Source organism: Eutrema salsugineum, unplaced genomic scaffold (assembly GCF_000478725.1).
Source record: "Eutrema salsugineum unplaced genomic scaffold, Eutsalg1_0 scaffold_19, whole genome shotgun sequence".
NCBI lineage: Eukaryota > Viridiplantae > Streptophyta > Magnoliopsida > Brassicales > Brassicaceae > Eutrema > Eutrema salsugineum.
In genome coordinates this window covers 1,542,122-1,562,095 of record NW_006256838.1, presented here as the reverse complement: position 1 = coordinate 1,562,095, position 19,974 = coordinate 1,542,122, and the positions used below count along the sequence as shown (strand labels likewise).

The 19,974-nt window shown below is 37.4% G+C and overlaps 3 protein-coding genes across 3 annotated transcripts; all 3 read left to right on the top strand.

Moving 5' to 3' along the window:
• Positions 1 to 2,427: 2,427 nt before the first annotated feature.
• LOC18020353 (aspartic proteinase nepenthesin-1) lies at positions 2,428 to 4,464 on the top strand. The gene has a single exon (XM_006402660.2). The coding sequence runs from the start codon at positions 2,650 to 2,652 to the stop codon at positions 4,252 to 4,254; it is 1,605 nt and encodes a 534-aa protein (XP_006402723.1). The 5' UTR covers positions 2,428 to 2,649; the 3' UTR covers positions 4,255 to 4,464.
• Positions 4,465 to 5,450: 986 nt separating this feature from the next.
• Positions 5,451 to 8,736, top strand: LOC18020352 (tobamovirus multiplication protein 1). Its single transcript, XM_006402659.2, has 13 exons — positions 5,451 to 5,689; positions 6,242 to 6,292; positions 6,406 to 6,439; positions 6,536 to 6,622; positions 6,708 to 6,759; positions 6,859 to 7,042; positions 7,118 to 7,213; positions 7,358 to 7,418; positions 7,598 to 7,662; positions 7,758 to 7,832; positions 7,917 to 7,992; positions 8,080 to 8,246; positions 8,382 to 8,736. The coding sequence occupies exons 1-13, from the start codon at positions 5,567 to 5,569 to the stop codon at positions 8,403 to 8,405; spliced, it is 1,095 nt and encodes a 364-aa protein (XP_006402722.1). The 5' UTR covers positions 5,451 to 5,566; the 3' UTR covers positions 8,406 to 8,736.
• Positions 8,737 to 9,324: 588 nt separating this feature from the next.
• LOC18020351 (putative callose synthase 6) lies at positions 9,325 to 19,581 on the top strand. Its single transcript, XM_006402658.2, has 42 exons — positions 9,325 to 9,538; positions 9,819 to 9,919; positions 10,000 to 10,112; positions 10,199 to 10,286; positions 10,384 to 10,494; positions 10,589 to 10,741; positions 10,952 to 11,041; positions 11,112 to 11,203; positions 11,330 to 11,453; positions 11,555 to 11,692; positions 11,782 to 11,858; positions 11,948 to 12,035; positions 12,132 to 12,254; positions 12,332 to 12,449; positions 12,568 to 12,899; positions 13,003 to 13,055; positions 13,156 to 13,216; positions 13,336 to 13,417; positions 13,500 to 13,549; positions 13,633 to 13,719; positions 13,834 to 13,932; positions 14,041 to 14,135; positions 14,242 to 14,323; positions 14,609 to 14,772; positions 14,886 to 15,009; positions 15,114 to 15,217; positions 15,303 to 15,414; positions 15,486 to 15,637; positions 15,727 to 15,836; positions 15,920 to 16,033; positions 16,124 to 16,192; positions 16,271 to 16,460; positions 16,533 to 16,644; positions 16,796 to 16,918; positions 16,989 to 17,107; positions 17,201 to 17,284; positions 17,353 to 17,465; positions 17,544 to 17,773; positions 17,854 to 18,651; positions 18,752 to 18,802; positions 18,903 to 19,088; positions 19,182 to 19,581. The coding sequence occupies exons 1-42, from the start codon at positions 9,325 to 9,327 to the stop codon at positions 19,425 to 19,427; spliced, it is 5,772 nt and encodes a 1,923-aa protein (XP_006402721.1). The 3' UTR covers positions 19,428 to 19,581.
• The last annotated feature ends 393 nt before the right edge of the window (positions 19,582 to 19,974 follow it).

Genomic DNA, 19,974 nt, shown 5'->3' with positions numbered 1-19,974 from the left:
TGGATAAGAAACGAAAGAACCTGAGGGGAACATGATGTTCTTTGTTAATTTTATAGTTTTCAATCTGAATTTCAAATCCGCCGCTCGCTTGTTCTTGCTTCTACCATCGCTTTTCCCGTCGCTCCGATCTGCCCCGCCTCCGACCTTGTGATGATCAGTTCTGAAGGTCCATTCAAAATTTTACTTTTCGTGTAAATCAAATTTTCAAAGTTCGTAACTGATTTGTATTGTTAGAGCCTTTAAAAAAATTGACATTTTCTGGTAACTTTAGCATACGGATGTGTTGATTACCCAATTTTTTTGGTTGTTTTTTTTTTCAATCATGTGAAACTGAAGTTCATAATACGATCTATTAATGTCTGTACAAAAAAAAGTGTGAGAAAAATAAATTTTGAAAATAGCTCTTATGTTTTTGGAGTTGCCATTGAGTTTGTTAATCAACTCTCTGCAAAAGAATGATGACATGTTAGCTTAATCATACATCACATTTGAATGTTTTTTGTGTGTGTGAAAGTTTGCAAAAGTTTTGGTATGTTGAGAGCTGAGATTTTTCTAATTACAGCTGAGAAAAAAAAAATTAGCCCTTTAAAACTCTTTTTAATGTAGTTTAGTCTACTAATAATTGGTAAAAAGAAGAAAAAAATGACAAATTTGCGCTTGAGAAGAATTGAACCCAAAAGAATTGAACAGAAGAATTGAACCCAGACAAACCTCTAACCAAACGTGTTTTTACTTATTTACAAACCAATTGGCCCCAAAAAATTATTTAACTTCTCCGGGTATCTTCAGAGAAAGTTGAAAAGTAAACGTTTTATTGGATGTTTCGTAGGGAAAAATAAACATAATGTTGAGTTTGCTCCTACAGATTACCAGCGGTGTAGCCGTGTAGGTGTGTAATATGGCCACCCACATGCTCAAAATCCTATTACTATTAGCTAATTATATGCTCAGTTTGACGCATTAAAAATCTTGGATTTTTTTTTAAAAAAAAAATTATTTATCAGCTCGAAATCGTCTACAAGCAAGAACAAAGAATGACTATACATTAAAAAGATATAAAACTAGATCACATCAGAAGGAACGGTTTGATCAGCTTCTATTTCTTCTGATTTCTTGCAGAACAGGCCACCCCATCTCTTCTTAAATTGCAAAAATCTCCATTCCAACCGCAAACTCTGCAATAGCACATATGATGCATGTGTAAACTGTTTGTGTTGACTTGGAATTGTGTTACTATAAAAAATATCAATTTTTTCCCCGGTCAACGTCTACCTTCATACGTTTCCGGGATATAAAAATAATAATGATTATAACTTAGATTTAAGTTTTGATCAGTAACTATATGTTTTTGTGACATTGGAGTTTCTGTTGAGATTCTCTTATTCCACAGGTCTAGTTATTGCAAGTAAACTTTTGTTTAGTTGGTCAAAGTCAAACAGGACTCGTTTCTTGACGTTTACAACTTTACCATACAAAACTCTACTTAATATAAAATTGCTCTCAAATTGAATAGTATGGTTATAACCGGTCAACTTTAACGTCTTTGCTTATACTAATTAATTTAATATACAATATGAGTCGAATGGTTGGAATCGTATTGACAAAGATCCATTTTGTTAATGCGTTATTATGCGACTATATTATACTGTCACGAGGTCTATTTTATATTAACATGCATCATAAAAAGGTAGTAGATCAATACTTTGTTGGTGGCGACTTTTTTTTCCCCTTTTTCAAAGATGGTTGTTTTGTTTTTGTTTGGCGGTCAAACAAGTATTTTTCTCTAATAGATTTGTCATTACTATAAAAATCAAACGTCTACTTTTTAATAGTGGTGGGTCTATGAAAAAGATTTTGAATGGTGTCTTTAGTATCCCCAATCAAAATAGGTTATCGCCAGTCAAAACCTGTTTTTGCTATACAGTTTACTAAGGGAAGAACAAGAGAACATGAGTATTCTAATGGTTTTAGTTTATCTTTTTCAGACATTATATTATCAAATTCGAGATATAACTTTTTTATTGATTATATCAGTATCTATATAATCTCAATCACCATAATTTATGAGATTATATATAGTTATATTGGCGTCATTTTTTCATTTTCAAATGGTTTATTCAATCTAATTTTGCGAAAAGAATACTTTCATCTGATAACTCTTTGGGTTCCTTTTCAATTTTCATTCCAAAATATCGTAAGCCAAGTTTAAGGTAAAAACAAAGAGATGATGTAAAATAAATTGTTCGTAGAACGGGAACCATTCCACAAACTCCCTTTATTCTAATTGTTACCTACAGGTTTTGTGCTTTGTATGAAACCGCGTGAAGAAGAAGATGACTTTGGTCAACAATTATCAACTATTATTTTATAGTATCTTCTTCAGTAATCCCACTTCACCATCTTTGTTCTTCCTTTCTCTCCTCTCAGCTCATTTTTTCCTGTATCCTTCAAAATCAAATCTTTGCAATCTGAAACTAATCAATTGCTCAAATTTCTTTTTCTTAATTTTTTTTTATTCAATAGAATACAACTTCTGCTTCTACAATTTTTTTTTCATTTTCATCTTACTTTCCTTTACCGGTGAATCCGAGCTTGATCATTGTCGGCGATTTCTATTTTTTTTTTTTTGTCCCTCAGGCTTATCTCCTGATGTTGACCAAACAAAGTTTCACTCTTTGTCTTATACTCTTCTTCGTCACAGCATTGTCCGGCGATTCCAGAGCTCTCGACGGAAACAATGAGCAGAAGAACATCTCGGGCTTTTCTGGGTTTGACTTTCCGAATCCGATGCGCTTCGGTTCTGTTTCTTCTTCCACAACCAACGATTGCGGTTTCTCTTCGCCGGAGAACGAACCCACCAAAGAAATGACTGGAGAAAACAAGACCGTGAGGTTTCATTTAAAGCGTCGGGAGACGACGAAGAAGCAAGAAACAGACAAGACAACAACAAAAAATTCTGTTCTTGAGCTCCAAATCCGAGATCTCACTAGAATCCAGACGCTTCACAAAAGGGTCTTGGAGAAGAAGAACAAAAACACTGTTTCCAGTCTCCAGAAACAGAAGAAGAAGGAAGTGGTTACCTCTCCGGTGGAGGAGCAGCCTGGTCAATTGGTGGCTACACTTGAATCCGGTATGACTCTCGGTTCAGGCGAGTACTTCATGGACGTTTTGGTTGGTTCACCACCAAAACACTTCTCCTTGATTCTTGACACAGGGAGTGATCTAAACTGGATCCAATGCCTGCCTTGCTACGACTGTTTCCAGCAAAACGGTGCGTTTTACGATCCTACAGCCTCTGCTTCCTTCAAGAACATAACTTGCAACGACCCAAGATGCAACCTAGTCTCATCACCTGACCCTCCAAAGCCCTGCAAATCAGATAGCCAATCATGCCCTTATTACTACTGGTACGGGGATAGCTCAAACACTACCGGAGATTTCGCTGTCGAGACTTTCACGGTTAATCTCACGACAAGTGGAGGGAACTCTGAACTGTATAACGTCGAGAACATGATGTTCGGTTGTGGTCATTGGAACAGAGGTCTCTTCCATGGTGCTGCAGGGTTGCTTGGGTTAGGAAGAGGACCACTTTCGTTTTCCTCTCAGCTTCAGTCTCTTTATGGCCACTCCTTTTCTTATTGCCTTGTCGATAGAAACAGCGATACAAACGTTAGTAGCAAGTTGATTTTCGGTGAAGACAAGGATTTGCTGAGACACCCGAACCTGAATTTCACTTCTTTTGTTGCCGGGAAAGAAAACCTCGTCGACACATTTTACTACGTGCAGATCAAATCAATCCTAGTGGCAGGACAAGTTCTAAAGATACCTGAAGAAACATGGAATATCTCATCTGATGGTGCTGGAGGGAGCATCATTGATTCAGGTACAACCTTAAGTTATTTTGCGGAACCAGCTTATGAGATCATCAAGAACAAGATTGCTGAGAAAGTGAAAGGGAAGTACCCGGTTTACAGAGACTTCCCAATACTAGATCCTTGCTTCAACGTGTCAGGCATCGAAAACGTCCAGCTTCCTGAGCTTGGGATTGCTTTCGAAGATGGAGCAGTTTGGAATTTCCCAACGGAGAACTCTTTCATTTGGTTGAGTGATGATTTGGTTTGCTTGGCGATTCTTGGAACTCCAAAATCAGCCTTTTCCATCATTGGAAACTACCAGCAGCAGAATTTTCATATACTCTATGATACAAAGAGGTCCAGGCTCGGGTATGCACCCACAAAGTGTGCAGATATATAGCCTTCTTGTCGATTTATACAGATATGTCACACATCAAAGCAAACTGTACACAAAAAGGTAACAACAACAAGAACAGATTCTTATTCCCTTGATTTATTTTATCATTCTTTAGGAGATTCCTTCAACAATGTATTGCTGTAGAACAAAGATTATATCAAACTAATGTGTAGCTATTCAACTTCATTTCTGAATACAAGTGTGTTAATCTTGCTTGCTATATGCTTTTTCAATTCCATAGTCTACCAATCTCTACAATCACCAAAGACTTATATTAATCCTTAAATGGTTAGTGAATTTAAGGAGGGAACTGTAAAGTCATCGTCTTTGTTGATCCAATTGATTGCGGATTGTGAGCCTCATTACAGTCAACTGAAGTAACCTGACGGCGACTGTATGCAAGCGATTGTGTTAGCATAATCCATGCTTTTCTAATTTCTAGTTCTAATTCAAAAACACACCAAGTAATTGAGAAAGCTCAAATGAAACTTTTTTCAAAGAGCCATATAAGGAATTAAGTGAATAATAGCAGAAATCGAGAAAGGAGATGAAGTTGTGTGTCTCCTCTCTCTCTGCATACACAAGTTATTGAAAGAAATCCAACAGTCTAAAAACAACGATGAGACCAAATTGAAAAGCAGAAGAAGCTTCAGGATATCGCAGCACACAAATCACACAACAGAAATCGGATAATGCAGTTACCTGAGAAAGGTCGGAGAAAGATTACTCTCCGTGACGCCATACTCGCGTCGGTTATACACTGAGGCGAAGAAGAAGGGGTTTGGAACTGGGTTTTAACTATTTTTAATATTAATGTGATTTAGCAAAAATGTATGAAAATATTACAAAATTACGATAAATCAGAAAATGAATTCCTCTAGTTTAAATTTTTCGACAATAACGAAAACATGACAAGCATTAAAAAAAAAACGAATATTTTTAATTTATCCTTTCATGTTTTTAACGTAATAACAATTTTGAATTGGATGTACAATTGTTAATGAAGAGTCTGAATATTTGAACATGCCTTGTATGTCCGAAAAAAGAAAAAGGAGAAAGTCGAATATAAATTGATTTGTTTTGGGCGGTATGTATGTATATTCTAGAGTCTCTTTATGCGTCGTAGCATTTTTTAACAAAATTTTATAATTTTATGTATTTTCCCAAAAAATATGTGATTCATTATTTCTTTTTTCAGACCAGACCCAACCCGATCCTCTACAACCATCTGTCTCGGTGTTCATTGATCCTCTCTCCACAAACCTAAAATCTCGGCATTGGATCTCCGGGAGGATCGAGAAAGAGAGGATTCGTGATGACGATCGTAGCGACGCTTTTCGATTCGAAGACGGGAAAATGCTATGCTCCAAGCTTCGTCGCCGTCAATCTCTGTCTGGCTTTAATCGATGGCGCTCTCGCTTTCATCACTTTCCTTCAGGTTCTCTCTTCTTCTGAGAACTCTGATTCTAGGCCCTTTTGATTTCATTAGGTTTCGGTTTTGTTTGTTTTTCCTGAAAAAAAATCCGATTTGATTTCTGAATGTTGGATTTTGTGAGACCGTTTAGGTCTGTTGGGAAAGTGAAGCATTGTGCTGAATTTCGTATTTATGAAACGCGATGAGATGTGAGATTATTGAATTTTGGTGTTGAATTTTGTGAGTTTGGTGATTCTAGTCTCTAGAGCTGTGCCTGTTGTTGTTGATGTGGTTGACCTTTTAAGTTTCAGGTCAACTCTTTGAGTAAGTCACGGCTCTGGAATATATTTGTGTGAGAAGAGAGATTTGATTCCGATACGAGAATCTTCAGTAGAAAGTAGAAACCTTTATTTCTTTCAAAAGTGCTTATGAGTGTAGAATAAGATTCTTCATGGTTCCTATGTAGTTTTAGACATTGGAGTACTAAAAAAAAGTCTTATTCTCATCTCTTTTTTTTTTTGGTTGCGTTGGGCACTTGGGCTTATAAGATTTATCTTGGCTGCCTACTGCTTTCAGTTAACTCGATTTCACAGGCGGGATAAACGAGTTGGATGGACGCGCCAAAAAGTAAAATTCTTCTCTTCTTTCCTGTTTTCTTATCAATCCCAATTTTAGGTTTTATATACTTCTTGTTACTTGTCATGGTGTGTATCTGACACATCCATTAATGTAAACCGCAGGTACTTCATCTCATGATTGGCTCTTCAACCACTGGTAAACCCTCCCTGACATTCGTTATATAGGCAACAAAGATAGCTGGGACAAAATGTGCAGCCTGTGAGTAATGTCTCTATTCTTATCTATTGGCAGGTTCTTTCGTTTATTTCGTGGCTGCGATTATAGCGACTTGCACAAGGTGGCATCATTGGTCCAACGCATTCGGTTTTCTACTTATGGGTAAAGCGTCTATCCCCTTGTTTGTGTATGTTTTTAATTATTTCCTCCGTAGCTTATTCCCTGATGAATCGAATTGTGCTTGCAGCCTTTCCCAAGATTCTGTTTCTGGCAACTTTTCTCCTGCTTCTCTCTTTCTGGTACTTCTTTTCTCCATACTCTATGATCATATTGTGTTGTACCTGATTATTTTATCTGAATTTTCTGAGACAAGACAATGATGCTTCTTAATGTTATAGGGTAGATGTTTGCCATCAGGGAAATGGAGAGGAGGAGGATGATGATGATGAAGAAAACAGCATCCAGCAAGTATTGCTCGAAAAAAGCAAGAGCAAGGCAGGTTCATCGAGTACAAGTGATCGCAGAAAGTGTTGCTCTTTCCATGGGATTCATGTTGGCACCCGTCAGAAGTTTGTTGTTGCGGTATGTCGGTTTTGTGCATTAACCATTAGCCAAGTCATTCCTGTGATATTTACAAATGTTTCCTTTTTTTGCTAGGCGGCTCTTCTTGTGTTCATTTTGATGATATCATTTGCAATCCTTATTTGGATTGCTTCCGGAAAGAATTCTACCGATCCTTCATTATTGGCTCAGGTATGTGTAGTTCTTAATCCACCACATGATAAGCTATTTCTACACGATAAAAGTTCCTCTTTTTCTGTCATGAAAGTTCTTGCGCTCGATATTTTTGCAGTGTTCTTTTTTTCTGGTCTTCTTATAAGTTCACTTCTTATGTAGGTGTATGTTGATATTTTTGCTTCAATAATCCTAATCACGGGAGGAGGAATATGCTTCTATGGTGAGTGATTGCTTCAGTTCTATTCTGGTTTAAGCGATTGAATTTTTTTCATTTAGCTTTTCGAATATGTCAGTGATTAATAGGCTGTGATCTTTTTTATCTTGCTACAATGAGACCATTAGACTTGATCTAGTAGAAGAATTTTCACAAACTCGTTTATGTTCTTTCTCATTGTTTAGGCATACGTCTGCTCTTTAATCTAAGGAAGGTCCGGTCTGAACAAGTTTCTTCAGAAATGCGAAAGGTAAACTAATGATTCTTATTGGCTTACGATTTCTTTCATTCCTTGCACATATCAATCCCATCCTTACACGGAGAGTATATTTTAATAATTTGTAGGTATCGGGTTTAGCAGGCGTCTCAGTTGTATGCTTTACCGTGAGCTCTTTAATCGCTCTTCTCACACACATTCCGGTAAGACATTATTACCATAGAAAACCGAAAGGTAACATTTGTCGACATGCTTAACCAAGCAAAAACAAAATATTCTGATCTCAGCTCTTCTATCATTGGAACCCAAGCAAATTACACGGCGTCAAGGCATTGGTTCTTCTGATCATATACTACTTCATAGGTGAAAGATTGAATTTTTTTGTTTCTTTCCTTTGCTAGTTTTTAAGACCTTGAATGTAGCATTATTGATAAGAACGCTTTTTGACAGGTTCCACCGTACCATTGGCGTTCGTGTTATGGGTTTTGCGGGAGTTGCCCCCTCAAAGCGTTGTGAGTAGACAAGAAGAACCAAGAAGAATCACTTATGTCAACTATGAAACTGTTGCAAGGGAGCCTCCTCAGCAGTGGACTTCCACAACTGTCTCCAAAAACCAGGTACACAGTTCTCTTGATTAACATTCAAATTAGGAAGCCATTTCAGCAGATCCACAAAAGAAGTGTTGTAATAAGCTGAATAATACCAACATAAAAAAAAACATGTTTTTTTTTGGTTTGGATTCGGTGGTGCAGGTTTCTAAGGCAAGTCCAATATGACTCAAAGAAATATCATAGCGATAGCCTGAAGCAAGAATCCGCCCAATGTTCTTCTCTTGTTACCGTGGAAAAGCCTGGTGGAGTAGCGTAGTGGCTCTAGGCCCAACCTGGTGTGTCTGTGCTGGAGTGAAATGAAAGTGGAAACAAGCTCGTTTTCTTCTCTCTGCGCCGCCTTGGAAGACAAAAATTTGTTTATAAGATAGAATGGAGGTTGAATCCGAGGATTCTCTGTAAATATTTTCTATGATATAGCAGTTCTTTTAGTTTTAGTTGCACTTGCATCATGTGTTGGGCCCTTGTGGATAAATTTATATACATATCTTCTTCCTAATATCTTCCTTCCTTTCTAAACAGTGTCGTTTGATGCCTGCTTTGTTATTCATAAATACGGCGTCGGATCATTTTGAAAAACGACAACTTACTAACTTTTGGACGTCAAAACGTCGCCGTATCAGAATTGTAGTGTTGATGTTGGGCGGGAAATTGACAGAGTATGTGAAAACTAAAAAGCAAAGAAAACTATCCTTAAAATAGGCTTTGTGACCTTTTTGGATATTTGTGGTCATAGTTTCCTGTTTGCGTCTTCCTCCACTTTCACCTTCCTCGCTAAGCAAGAGAATTTAGAGAGCTTCGTACTATGCACATAAGAAAAAAAGGCAAAAAGCGAGGGAAAAAAAAAGAAAGAAAGATCAAAGCAAAAGAAAATATATGAAAAAGCTAAGTAGGAAAAAGCCAGAAAGCAGAGAGATATAAGATATAAAATTAACCAATCGCTCGAAGAAAACCCTTTTATTTCTTTATCGATCTTCTTTTCTTTTGTGTTTCCTATAAAGTGAGTACAAAAGGAGACCAATTTATCAAATATGATAATCTGTTACTCTGTATTCAGTGAAGACGTTGATTTGACGGAGAAAATAGCATGGAACCTAGTTCGAGTGGAACGGCGGAGTTGCCGCGGACTCTCTCACGGAGGGTGGCTCCGTCGCGTGCGACCACCATGATGATTGATAGGCCAAATGAAGATGCTAGCGCCATGGATAGCGAGCTTGTTCCTTCGTCTCTTGCTTCTATTGCTCCGATTCTTCGCGTTGCTAATGAAATCGAGAAGGCTAATCCTCGAGTTGCTTACCTCTGTGAGTTTGCTTTCTTTATTTTTTTGTATTATTTCTTCTAAAATAGTAGGAAAAGACAACTCTTGCTTATGTTTAAGGTTGCAAGAATTGAAATTTCAGAGCTCTAACACGAAGAATTGACAATAGTCTTGTTTGCTTTAACCAGTTTCTTCTATTTAAGGATGTTCTTGTTTTATTGTCATGGTTCTATAACGAGTATTTAGTTTTTGAAATGTCATCTGAGACGTAGTCAAGATAATTTGTGTAACACTGAATCATCTGCATGCCTATGTAATTTCAGGTCGCTTTCATGCTTTTGAGAAGGCTCATAGGATGGATGCTACATCTAGTGGACGAGGTGTTCGTCAGTTTAAGACCTATCTGTTACATAGACTTGAAAAGGTTTATACTTTCTTGTTGACTGGTACTAATATCTCCACCTTACTTGATCATTTTGAGCTGACTCGTTCTATTTGTTTCAGGAAGAAGAGGAAACCAAGCCTCAGCTGGCTAAAAACGACCCTAGAGAGATTCAGGCATATTACCAGAACTTCTATGAGAAGTATATCAAAGAAGGAGAAACATCAAGAAAACCGTGAGTGCTCTTTCCTAGCTCATGCCACAGATTCGATATTAAGCCCTACTCTTATGGTTTCTGCCTTTTTTTTTCCTCGGCTAAAGGGAAGAGATGGCCAGGCTTTACCAAATTGCCTCTGTATTGTATGATGTATTGAAGACTGTTGTACCCTCTCCAAAAGTGGATTACGAGGTTCGATTTAACTACCTTGTATATATCTCTAACGTTAACTCGATTAGATTAAGCCTCATTTCCATATGCTTTGTTTCCTTCTTCTGTTAATAATTAGACCCGTAGATATGCGGAAGAAGTTGAGAGGAAAAGGGATAGATATGAGCACTACAACATTCTTCCTTTATATGCCGTAGGGACTAAACCAGCAATTGTGGAACTTCCTGAGGTGCGTTTGAACACATGGTGACCGAAATTAGTATGCTAGCGATATATTTACACCATTTCATTTTTCTTGTCATGTTATGTAATGTGACGAATAGGTCAAGGCTGCATTCAGTGCTGTTCGCAATGTGCGTAATCTTCCTCGAAGAAGAGTTCACTTGCCATCTAATGCCCCTGATGAAATGCGCAAGGCTAGAACTAGGCGTTTCAATGACATACTTGAATGGCTTGCTTCTGAGTTCGGTTTTCAGGTAATTTGCTACTTATCTTTCTTTATCTAATTTTATTCTGAATAACTCCTATTGTGGTTATGATGATTTTCCAGGCTCATGTAGTGTGTGCATTTTCTGACCCTTGTATATTGTGTAAATTTCGTAATATGTTCTACTTATATGTTCTTGCATTTTCTGACTCTATGTGTTGCATATTCATTGTTGTTACAATTCATATGGTAATTGAAGAGAGGGAGCGTGGCAAATCAGAGGGAGCATATAATACTGCTTCTTGCTAATGCTGATATCAGAAACAGAAATAATGAAGAATATGATGAGGTAAGCATTGCTGTCTTACACATCATCCTCTTACCCCTTATCGTTAGTAATGCTGTTAAGTTTCTTGCAGTTGAAACCTAGCACAGTCACCGAGTTGATGGACAAGACTTTTAAAAATTATTGCTCATGGTGTAAATATTTGCACTGTAAGTCTAATCTCAGGTATGTTATATTCTATATGTAGATTATGTGATAAGTGATCCCATGGTTTTGTATGATTTTTGTACATTATATTCTGTCTTTTGGTCACATATCTGATGTTGGATGCTTAAACTTGTTTCTTAAAAGGTTTCCAGCAGATTGTGATAAACAGCAGCTGCAGCTTATATATATTTCCTTGTACCTTTTAATATGGGGTGAAGCCTCAAATGTTAGATTTATGCCCGAATGTATCTGTTATATTTTTCACAATGTAAGTTTTCTCAGCTGTAATGCATACTTTCCATAGCTTTCTTCAGGTTCTGGATGGTTTGAAATACTTTTCTTCTCTGTTTTTTGTTATTGTTTCATAAGATGGCAAATGACGTCTATGGAATTCTGTTTAGCAATGTTGAAGCTGTAAGTGGTGAGACATATGAAACAGAGGAAATTATTGATGAAGAATCGTTTCTGAGAAATGTTATAACTCCGATCTATCAGGTCATACGCAAGGTAAGTATATCAAGGTCACTCATGTCGTATACTCTTGCTAGCAACTGAACAATTTATCTTGGCTGAAAATGATTGTGCTTACCTTGAAGGAAGCCAAAAGGAACAAGGGAGGCACAGCAAGCCATTCACAATGGAGAAATTACGATGATTTGAATGAATACTTTTGGTGAGTTTCTCGACATACTTGCTTAACTATTGTTTAGACATACCTATTTGATCTTATTTCTGGTTGCCAACATCCTTAATTATTTGAAGGTCTAAGAAATGCTTCAAGATAGGATGGCCTCTGGACCCTAGTGCAGACTTTTTCCTAAGCTCTGACGAGATAACCGCACAGAACGAGGTAATATTTCATTTTCTTCTTAAGCACTGAATGTTAATCAATTTATATTTTGAGAATCTGAGATACTACAGAAACATGAGGTCTAATGTATTGCAGAGGCTGAATCAAGTCACTTACGGGAAGTGCAGGCCTAAAACCAACTTTGTTGAAGTCCGCACATTCTGGAACCTCTTCAGAGATTTTGATCGAATGTGGATATTCTTTGTCATGGCTTTTCAGGTAAAGTTAGTATTATCAAAAGAGTTGATTGGTCTGGAAATTTTGAAATGATTGGATTTGTCCTTATCTTTTTGTAGGCTATGGTAATAGTTGGATGGAATGGTTCTGGATCTCTGGGTGATATTTTTGACAAGGATGTCTTCAAAAAAGTGTTAACCATTTTTATTACCTCAGCGTATCTGACTCTTTTACAAGGTTGTGATCTCCATAGTATTTTCTTGTTTCCACAAGGAGGAATTTGATCTTATTTTTGATGTTCTAATGGAGTTTCCTTGTCCTGTTTTTCTCCCTCCTCAAAATTCTTTATATATAGCTGCACTGGATATTATCCTTAATTTCAATGCCTGGAAGAATTTCAAGTTTTCCCAGATATTGCGGTACATTCTGAAATTCGCAGTAGCAGCTATGTGGGCGGTGCTGCTTCCTATTGCTTACTCAAAGTCTGTGCAACGACCTACTGGAGTTGTGAAGTTCTTCAGCACTTGGACTGGTGACTGGAAGGATAAGTCTTTTTATACATACACAGTTTCATTTTACGTGTTACCAAACATACTGGCTGCTTTCTTGTTCCTTATTCCACCATTCCGGAGAATCATGGAGTGTTCAGACATGCGAGTTATCAAGCTTATCATGTGGTGGGCTCAGGCAAGTCTTAAATTTTTATTCTTGTGATTTCTTAAATATACTGGTTTTCACTTTTGTTTTTCTTTTTGTCATCTTTGTTTCTTTATGCTTCTCCATCTTGTAGCCAAAACTATATGTTGGACGAGGTATGCATGAGGACATGCTCTCTCTCTTCAAGTGAGTGATTATTACATTTCCTGTTAGCATCATCTAACTTCATAAAGATTTTTCTTTAACTCTTAGCCTGTTCTCATATAGCACAACTTATAATGCTCAGGTATACCTCCTTCTGGATTATGCTACTAATCAGCAAGCTTGCTTTCAACTATTATGTGGAGGTCTGGATTTTGCTTTCATCTTACTTTCTTTGACTTATAGTTACACTCCAGAGTAGGCTGTCTAGATACATATATTTTTCTTTATGCATTTGATGACTATCATTATATCTTGCAAACAGATACTACCCCTTATTACGCCAACAAAGATGATAATGAATTTGCACATTGATAATTACCAGTGGCATGAGTTTTTTCCACATGGTAAGTTTTCAGTTTACCCTCCTTTCTTGTTGCAATGTACATTTAATCATGCTTGCCTTAACCAATTTATGATTCTATATAGCAACTAACAATATTGGAGTGGTTGTTGCTGTATGGGCTCCAATTGTACTGGTAAGAAACTAGAGACTGAAAGAGCTTCCAAGAAAGAAACAAATGATGTTATGTATGGCTTACGTGTTTGATATTTTGAGTAGGTTTACCTGATGGATACTCAAATATGGTACGCCATTTTTTCCACTCTGTTTGGAGGCATACATGGGGCCTTCAGTCATTTGGGAGAAGTAAGTGATATTTTTACCCTCAGAAATACCGCACAAGAATAAACATTGCTAGTTATTAGTTAACTGTTTTGGTTTCAGTAATGTTTACTTCTTGACACGTTTGGGTTTTCGTAGATACGAACTCTTGGGATGTTGCGGTCTAGATTTGAGTCAATACCAATTGCCTTCAGCCGCACCCTCATGCCATCAGAAGATGCAAAAAGAAAACATGCGGTACTGCGTTTTTCATATTTCAGAAGTTTACGGCTAAGTACTTTAATACATGAATGCACCTTTCTTTCCCTTGTCATGTCATTGATCGATTCTTTATGTGAAGTATAGGATGATTATGTGGACCAGAAAAACATCACAAATTTCTCCCAAGTGTGGAACGAGTTCATTATCTCTATGAGAAGCGAGGATAAGATCAGTGACAGGTTGGACTCTATTCTTGTAGAAAACACACTTGTCATCCTTGTCCTGTTTCTTAGTACAGCAAGCATGTATGTCATGTAACGTTTCCTATTATGTGCTGTACCTCAGAGATAGGGATTTGCTGCTCGTACCATCTTCTTCGGGTGATGTATCTGTCATCCAGTGGCCACCTTTCTTGCTTGCTAGTAAGGTAATAAATATTTGGTTTTTTTTTTTTTTTTTTGGAGGACTTCCTTCCATTCTAGTAGCAAATAATGATTCGATTGATCAAAATGCCTGAGTTCTCAATTCTTTTGTTAAGATGCTTAATCACCATAAAGGTCTAAAAAGTTCTATCATTGGAATATAGCTGTCCCTTGTTATTATTTCAATGAGAAAGGTTCATAATTTTCAAACATCCTCTCAATGCCAATTCTTAGAAATTTTGAACTCAACCAGATTCGTTAAAAGTTTCTTAATTTTTTCAACATTGTAGATTCCCATTGCTGTGGACATGGCAAAAGATTTCAGGGGAAAAGAGGATGCTGAACTATTTAGAAAGATTAAGAGTGATAGCTACATGCATTTTGCTGTTATTGAGAGTTATGAGACACTGAAGAAAATAATCTCCGCTCTACTGGAAGATGAAGCGGATAGAAGGTATACCAGCTTCATCATGTTATTCTTCCAATGGTCAGATTTTCCTATCATATATGCATCTTGAGCCATGCTTCATGAATTCACATTTTTCTCTCTTTGAAAATTGTGATTAGGGTCATGAATCAGGTGTTTTTAGAAGTGGACATGAGCATACAGCAGCAGACGTTTATTTATGATTTCCGAATGAGTGGATTACCGCTCCTTAGTGATAAGCTGGAGAAGTTTCTAAGTATATTGGTAATATTAAAATATGTAACTCCACTCATTCACTACACAAGGCCTTACACAGGAACTAATGCTTGAAACCGTTTCTTGTGCTTATGTTCTAAATATACAAACAGTTGAGTGACTACGAAGACCAGGGGACATACAAGTCTCAGTTAATTAATGTCTTTCAGGATGTTATCGAAATTATCACTCAAGATCTCTTGGTTAATGGCCATGAGTAAGTACTGGAGATGCATTTTATTCCTATAAAAATATAGCATCAGAAGCAGTTCATGACGTCCACTAATTGATTCTTGTTGTAGAATTCTTGAAAGGGCTCGTGTTCATTCTCCTGACATCAAAAATGAAAAAAAGGAACAGAGGTTTGAGAAAATTAATATTCACCTCATAGAAGATAAATGCTGGCGAGAGAAGGTAGTTTTTCCAGCAAATTAGTATACTTTATTTGAACCTATTGTATGATATCTGAATCTTCTTTGTTGTAGGTTGTTCGGCTTCACTTGCTCTTGTCGGTCAAAGAATCTGCCATAAACGTTCCTCAAAACTTGGAAGCTCGCCGCCGTATCACATTCTTTGCTAATTCTCTGTTTATGAATATGCCTAATGCTCCAAGAATACGAGATATGCTCTCGTTCAGGTGAATACCAATCTGTTATGGAATGTCATTTCTTAATAATCCGTCGGTTTATGTATCTGAATTATACACATTGATTTTGTTCATTTCAGTGTTTTAACTCCTTATTACAAAGAAGATGTTCTATATTCAGAGGAGGAGCTTAACAAGGAAAATGAAGATGGGATCTCAATATTGTTTTACCTACAAAAGATTTATCCTGGTACGTTCTTGATTCTTGACAAAACCAGCACATTTTATTTTCTTACATATTCAAGTTTACTGAGTTGATCATACGTGAACTAGACGAGTGGACCAATTTTTTGGATCGTGTAAATAATCCTAAGCTTCCTGAGAAAGACAAGTCAGAGTTCCTTCGAGAGTGGGTATCATACAGAGGTCAGACGCTAGCTAGAACAGGTAAAACTGCTTAAAACGTAAATCATATTGTTCTTAATTAAGTATACCTTGTCTATCTATAGTTAATCTTTGTTTGGTTACTTCTGCCAGTTAGGGGTATGATGTACTATAGGCAGGCTCTGGAGCTTCAATGCTACCAGGAAGTTTCAGGGGAAAACGGTTTGTGCTTTCTGAGCCAGTTGCCTCTGGAACCAAAACCTGAGATTCTTTATTTACTATTTTGTTACTTCTTTGCAGCCAAGTTTAGTGTCTATCAGGCCATGGCATCCAATGATGACAATCAGAAGGCTTTCCTGGAACGTGCTAAAGCTCTTGCAGATCTCAAGTTCACTTATGTTGTTTCTTGTCAGGTTTACGGAAATCAGAAAAAGTCCGGTGATATCATCAACCGAAGTTGCTACACGAATATTCTGCAGCTCATGCTGAAGTATGATTAGTTTTGATACATTTTGATGAGACTTATCTTGGTTCTTTTGCTCTAACCGTGTCAATTCTCTAGATATCCATCATTACGGGTGGCTTATGTAGATGAAAGGGAGGAGACAGCAAATGCAAAATCTCCAAAGGTCTTTTACTCTGTACTTCTCAAAGGAGGCAACAAGTTTGATGAGGTACAAAGAAATCATATAAAAAGCTATTGAGTTTACATGAAAATCATATAACTTTGCTTCTCTTTTTTTTGATCTGTCATACTCATTGTATATATTGTTTTCCATTTTTACATATCATTCGTCTTAACGTGAATATGTCTTCCATCATTAGGAAATCTACCGCATCAAGCTTCCTGGTCCTCCAGCTGAGATTGGTGAAGGAAAGCCTGAAAATCAAAATCACGCTATCATATTTACACGTGGTGAAGCGCTACAAACTATAGATATGAATCAAGTATGTATTCTTCTTCATTCTCATAACTCGTAGATTGAGTACCTTATCCTCATGGTTAGTATCTGTGCAGGATAATTACTTTGAAGAAGCTTTCAAATTAAGAAATGTGTTGGAAGAATTTAAAAAGGAGCGTGTTGGCAGACGCAAGCCAACCATTTTGGGTCTCCGAGAACATATATTTACAGGAAGGTACACTCGCACTTGCAAGATATCAGTCTTAAATCATGGAAGTGACTATGCGTTGGCGTACGTATTCTTACTTTTCTCCCTTTCTTGGTATAGCGTTTCGTCATTAGCTTGGTTCATGTCCAATCAGGAGAGTAGTTTTGTGACAATTGGCCAAAGAATATTGGCAAATCCTCTGAGGTATGTTCTTCAGACTTCAGGATTCAACAATTATGTTCACATTCTCATTGTTCCTCTTATCGATGCAGGGTTCGTTTCCATTACGGCCATCCTGACATATTTGACAGAATCTTCCACATAACAAGGGGTGGTGTGAGCAAGGCTTCGAAAGTAATAAATTTGAGTGAGGATATCTTCGGAGGTAACGTCATCTTTTCTCTCTAAATGTTTCATAGTTAAGCTATAGCAGCGATTTGATTTTGTTTATCAATGTATGCAGGCTTCAATTCAACTCTCCGTGGGGGATACGTTACACATCATGAGTATATCCAAGTTGGAAAAGGACGTGACGTGGGGTTGAACCCTATCTCGATTTTTGAAGCCAAAGTAGCAAATGGAAATGGAGAGCAAACGCTAAGCCGTGATGCTTACCGTTTGGGCCATCGGTTTGACTTTTACAGGATGCTCTCATTCTATTTTACGACTATTGGCTTCTATTTCAGTAGCATGGTATGCCCCCACAGTTAGTATCTTACGTCTTCTCTTAGTTTTTGCATGGTTGCATATTAATCAAAATGGCTATGTTTCAGCTCACCGTGATCACGGTTTATGCATTCTTGTATGGACGTATGTACATGGTTATGAGTGGACTGGAGAAAGAGATCCTACGGCTCGCAAGCCCTAATCAGCTCGAGGCACTTGAGCAGGCTCTGGCTACACAGTCAATATTTCAGCTTGGTTTCTTGATGGTGTTGCCGATGGTGATGGAAATCGGCTTGGAAAAAGGGTTTCGCTCTGCTATTGTCGATTTTTTCATAATGCAGCTGCAGCTAGCTTCCGTGTTCTTCACGTTCCAGCTTGGTACAAAGTCACATTATTACGGGAGAACAATTTTACACGGCGGTTCCAAATATAGACCAACGGGGCGTGGGTTTGTTGTTTTTCATGCTAAGTTTGCGGAAAACTACAGGTTATACTCGAGAAGTCACTTTGTTAAGGGACTAGAGCTGCTTGTATTGCTGGTCGTTTATCAAGTCTATGGGCATTCATACCGTAGTTCAAACCTTTATCTGTATATCACGGTCTCGATGTGGTTCATGGTTGGCTCTTGGTTGTTTGCACCATTCATATTCAATCCTTCGGGATTTGAGTGGCAAAAGACGGTTGACGATTGGACTGATTGGAAACGGTGGCTTAATGATCGAGGTGGTATAGGTATCCCAGTTGATAAAAGCTGGGAATCTTGGTGGAACGTAGAGCAAGAACATCTCAGACACACGAATATAAGAGGGAGGATTTTGGAAATCACACTTGCTCTTCGGTTTTTCATTTATCAGTATGGCATTGTTTACCAGCTCAATATCTCTCAGAACAGCAAAAGCTTTTTGGTAAAAAAAAAAAATGTAGTTCATCATTTTTCTTGCAACTTTTAGTTTCTGGTCTATTATGATCCAATAGCCTCAATCTCTATTTACCTCCTTTTTGTAGGTTTATGGACTCTCTTGGGTGGTTTTGCTCACATCATTACTTGTTCTAAAGGTTTCACAAATCCTTCCTCGTTTTATATATTATATGGTGTAGTCATTAATCAATGTTTATTGCTTAACTCACTTTACTGTGATTCATTTCTGAGTATCAGATGGTATCTATGGGCAGACGAAGATTTGGAACGGATTTTCAGCTAATGTTCAGGATTCTTAAGGCACTCCTCTTCCTCGGCTTCTTGTCAGTCATGACTGTGCTATTTGTGGTGTGCCAACTCACACTCACCGATCTCTCTGCTTCCATTCTTGCTTTTCTTCCAACCGGTTGGGCCATTCTTTTGGTAATAACATTCATCAAAACCCTCTTCACAAGTCATAATACTTGCATCATGTTCTTGATTAGAATAACTGTTGGATTTTTTCCTTTTTGTCAGATTGGGCAAGTACTGAGGTCACCGATCAAAGCTTTAGGGATTTGGGACTCGTTGAAGGAATTGGGAAGAGCGTATGAGAAGATAATGGGACTTGTAATCTTCGCACCAATCGCTGTTCTGTCTTGGTTCCCCATTGTTTCTGAGTTCCAAGCTCGTCTTCTTTTCAACCAAGCGTTTAGCAGAGGCCTTCAGATCTCTATGATCCTCGCTGGCCGGAAAGATAAAGAAGCTTCTTCGTACAAGTAAACCAATAACACACTTACTCTGTTAGTTGGTTTCTTGGGTCTTAAGCTACAGCCGTTGTCTTCAAAACGTTGTCGTTTAATATAGTTCAATAGTTGTCTATAATTTTATAGGATCTAAATTATACTAGTTGTTTCTTTGGACTGGGACACCTCACCCTCATCATCACTCATGTGTTGTAGTTATCACAATGATTTTGACATATGGTCTTTAATAATAGGAAAGTTGATTTCTTTAAATCTTGAATTATATCCTAATAATTATTTTTGGTGAGAAGTCGATGAGCCAAAAAAAAAAAAAATTAATGAACTGACCGTAAATTCTTGTATGTTATCATGGAAACTCGATTATTCTTTTTGACTTGATTGTGGATGGTTATAATATTAATATCTTATAGTTATTGCTCGATACACACACCAATTAAATGTCCGAGGGTCGTGGGATATAATGATATATGATGGATGATGAAACTTAAATTTTGTTTATACTAGGAGTATACCCGTGCATATGCGCGGAGTCTTTATATATATTTTTGTTGGTAATGAAGTTT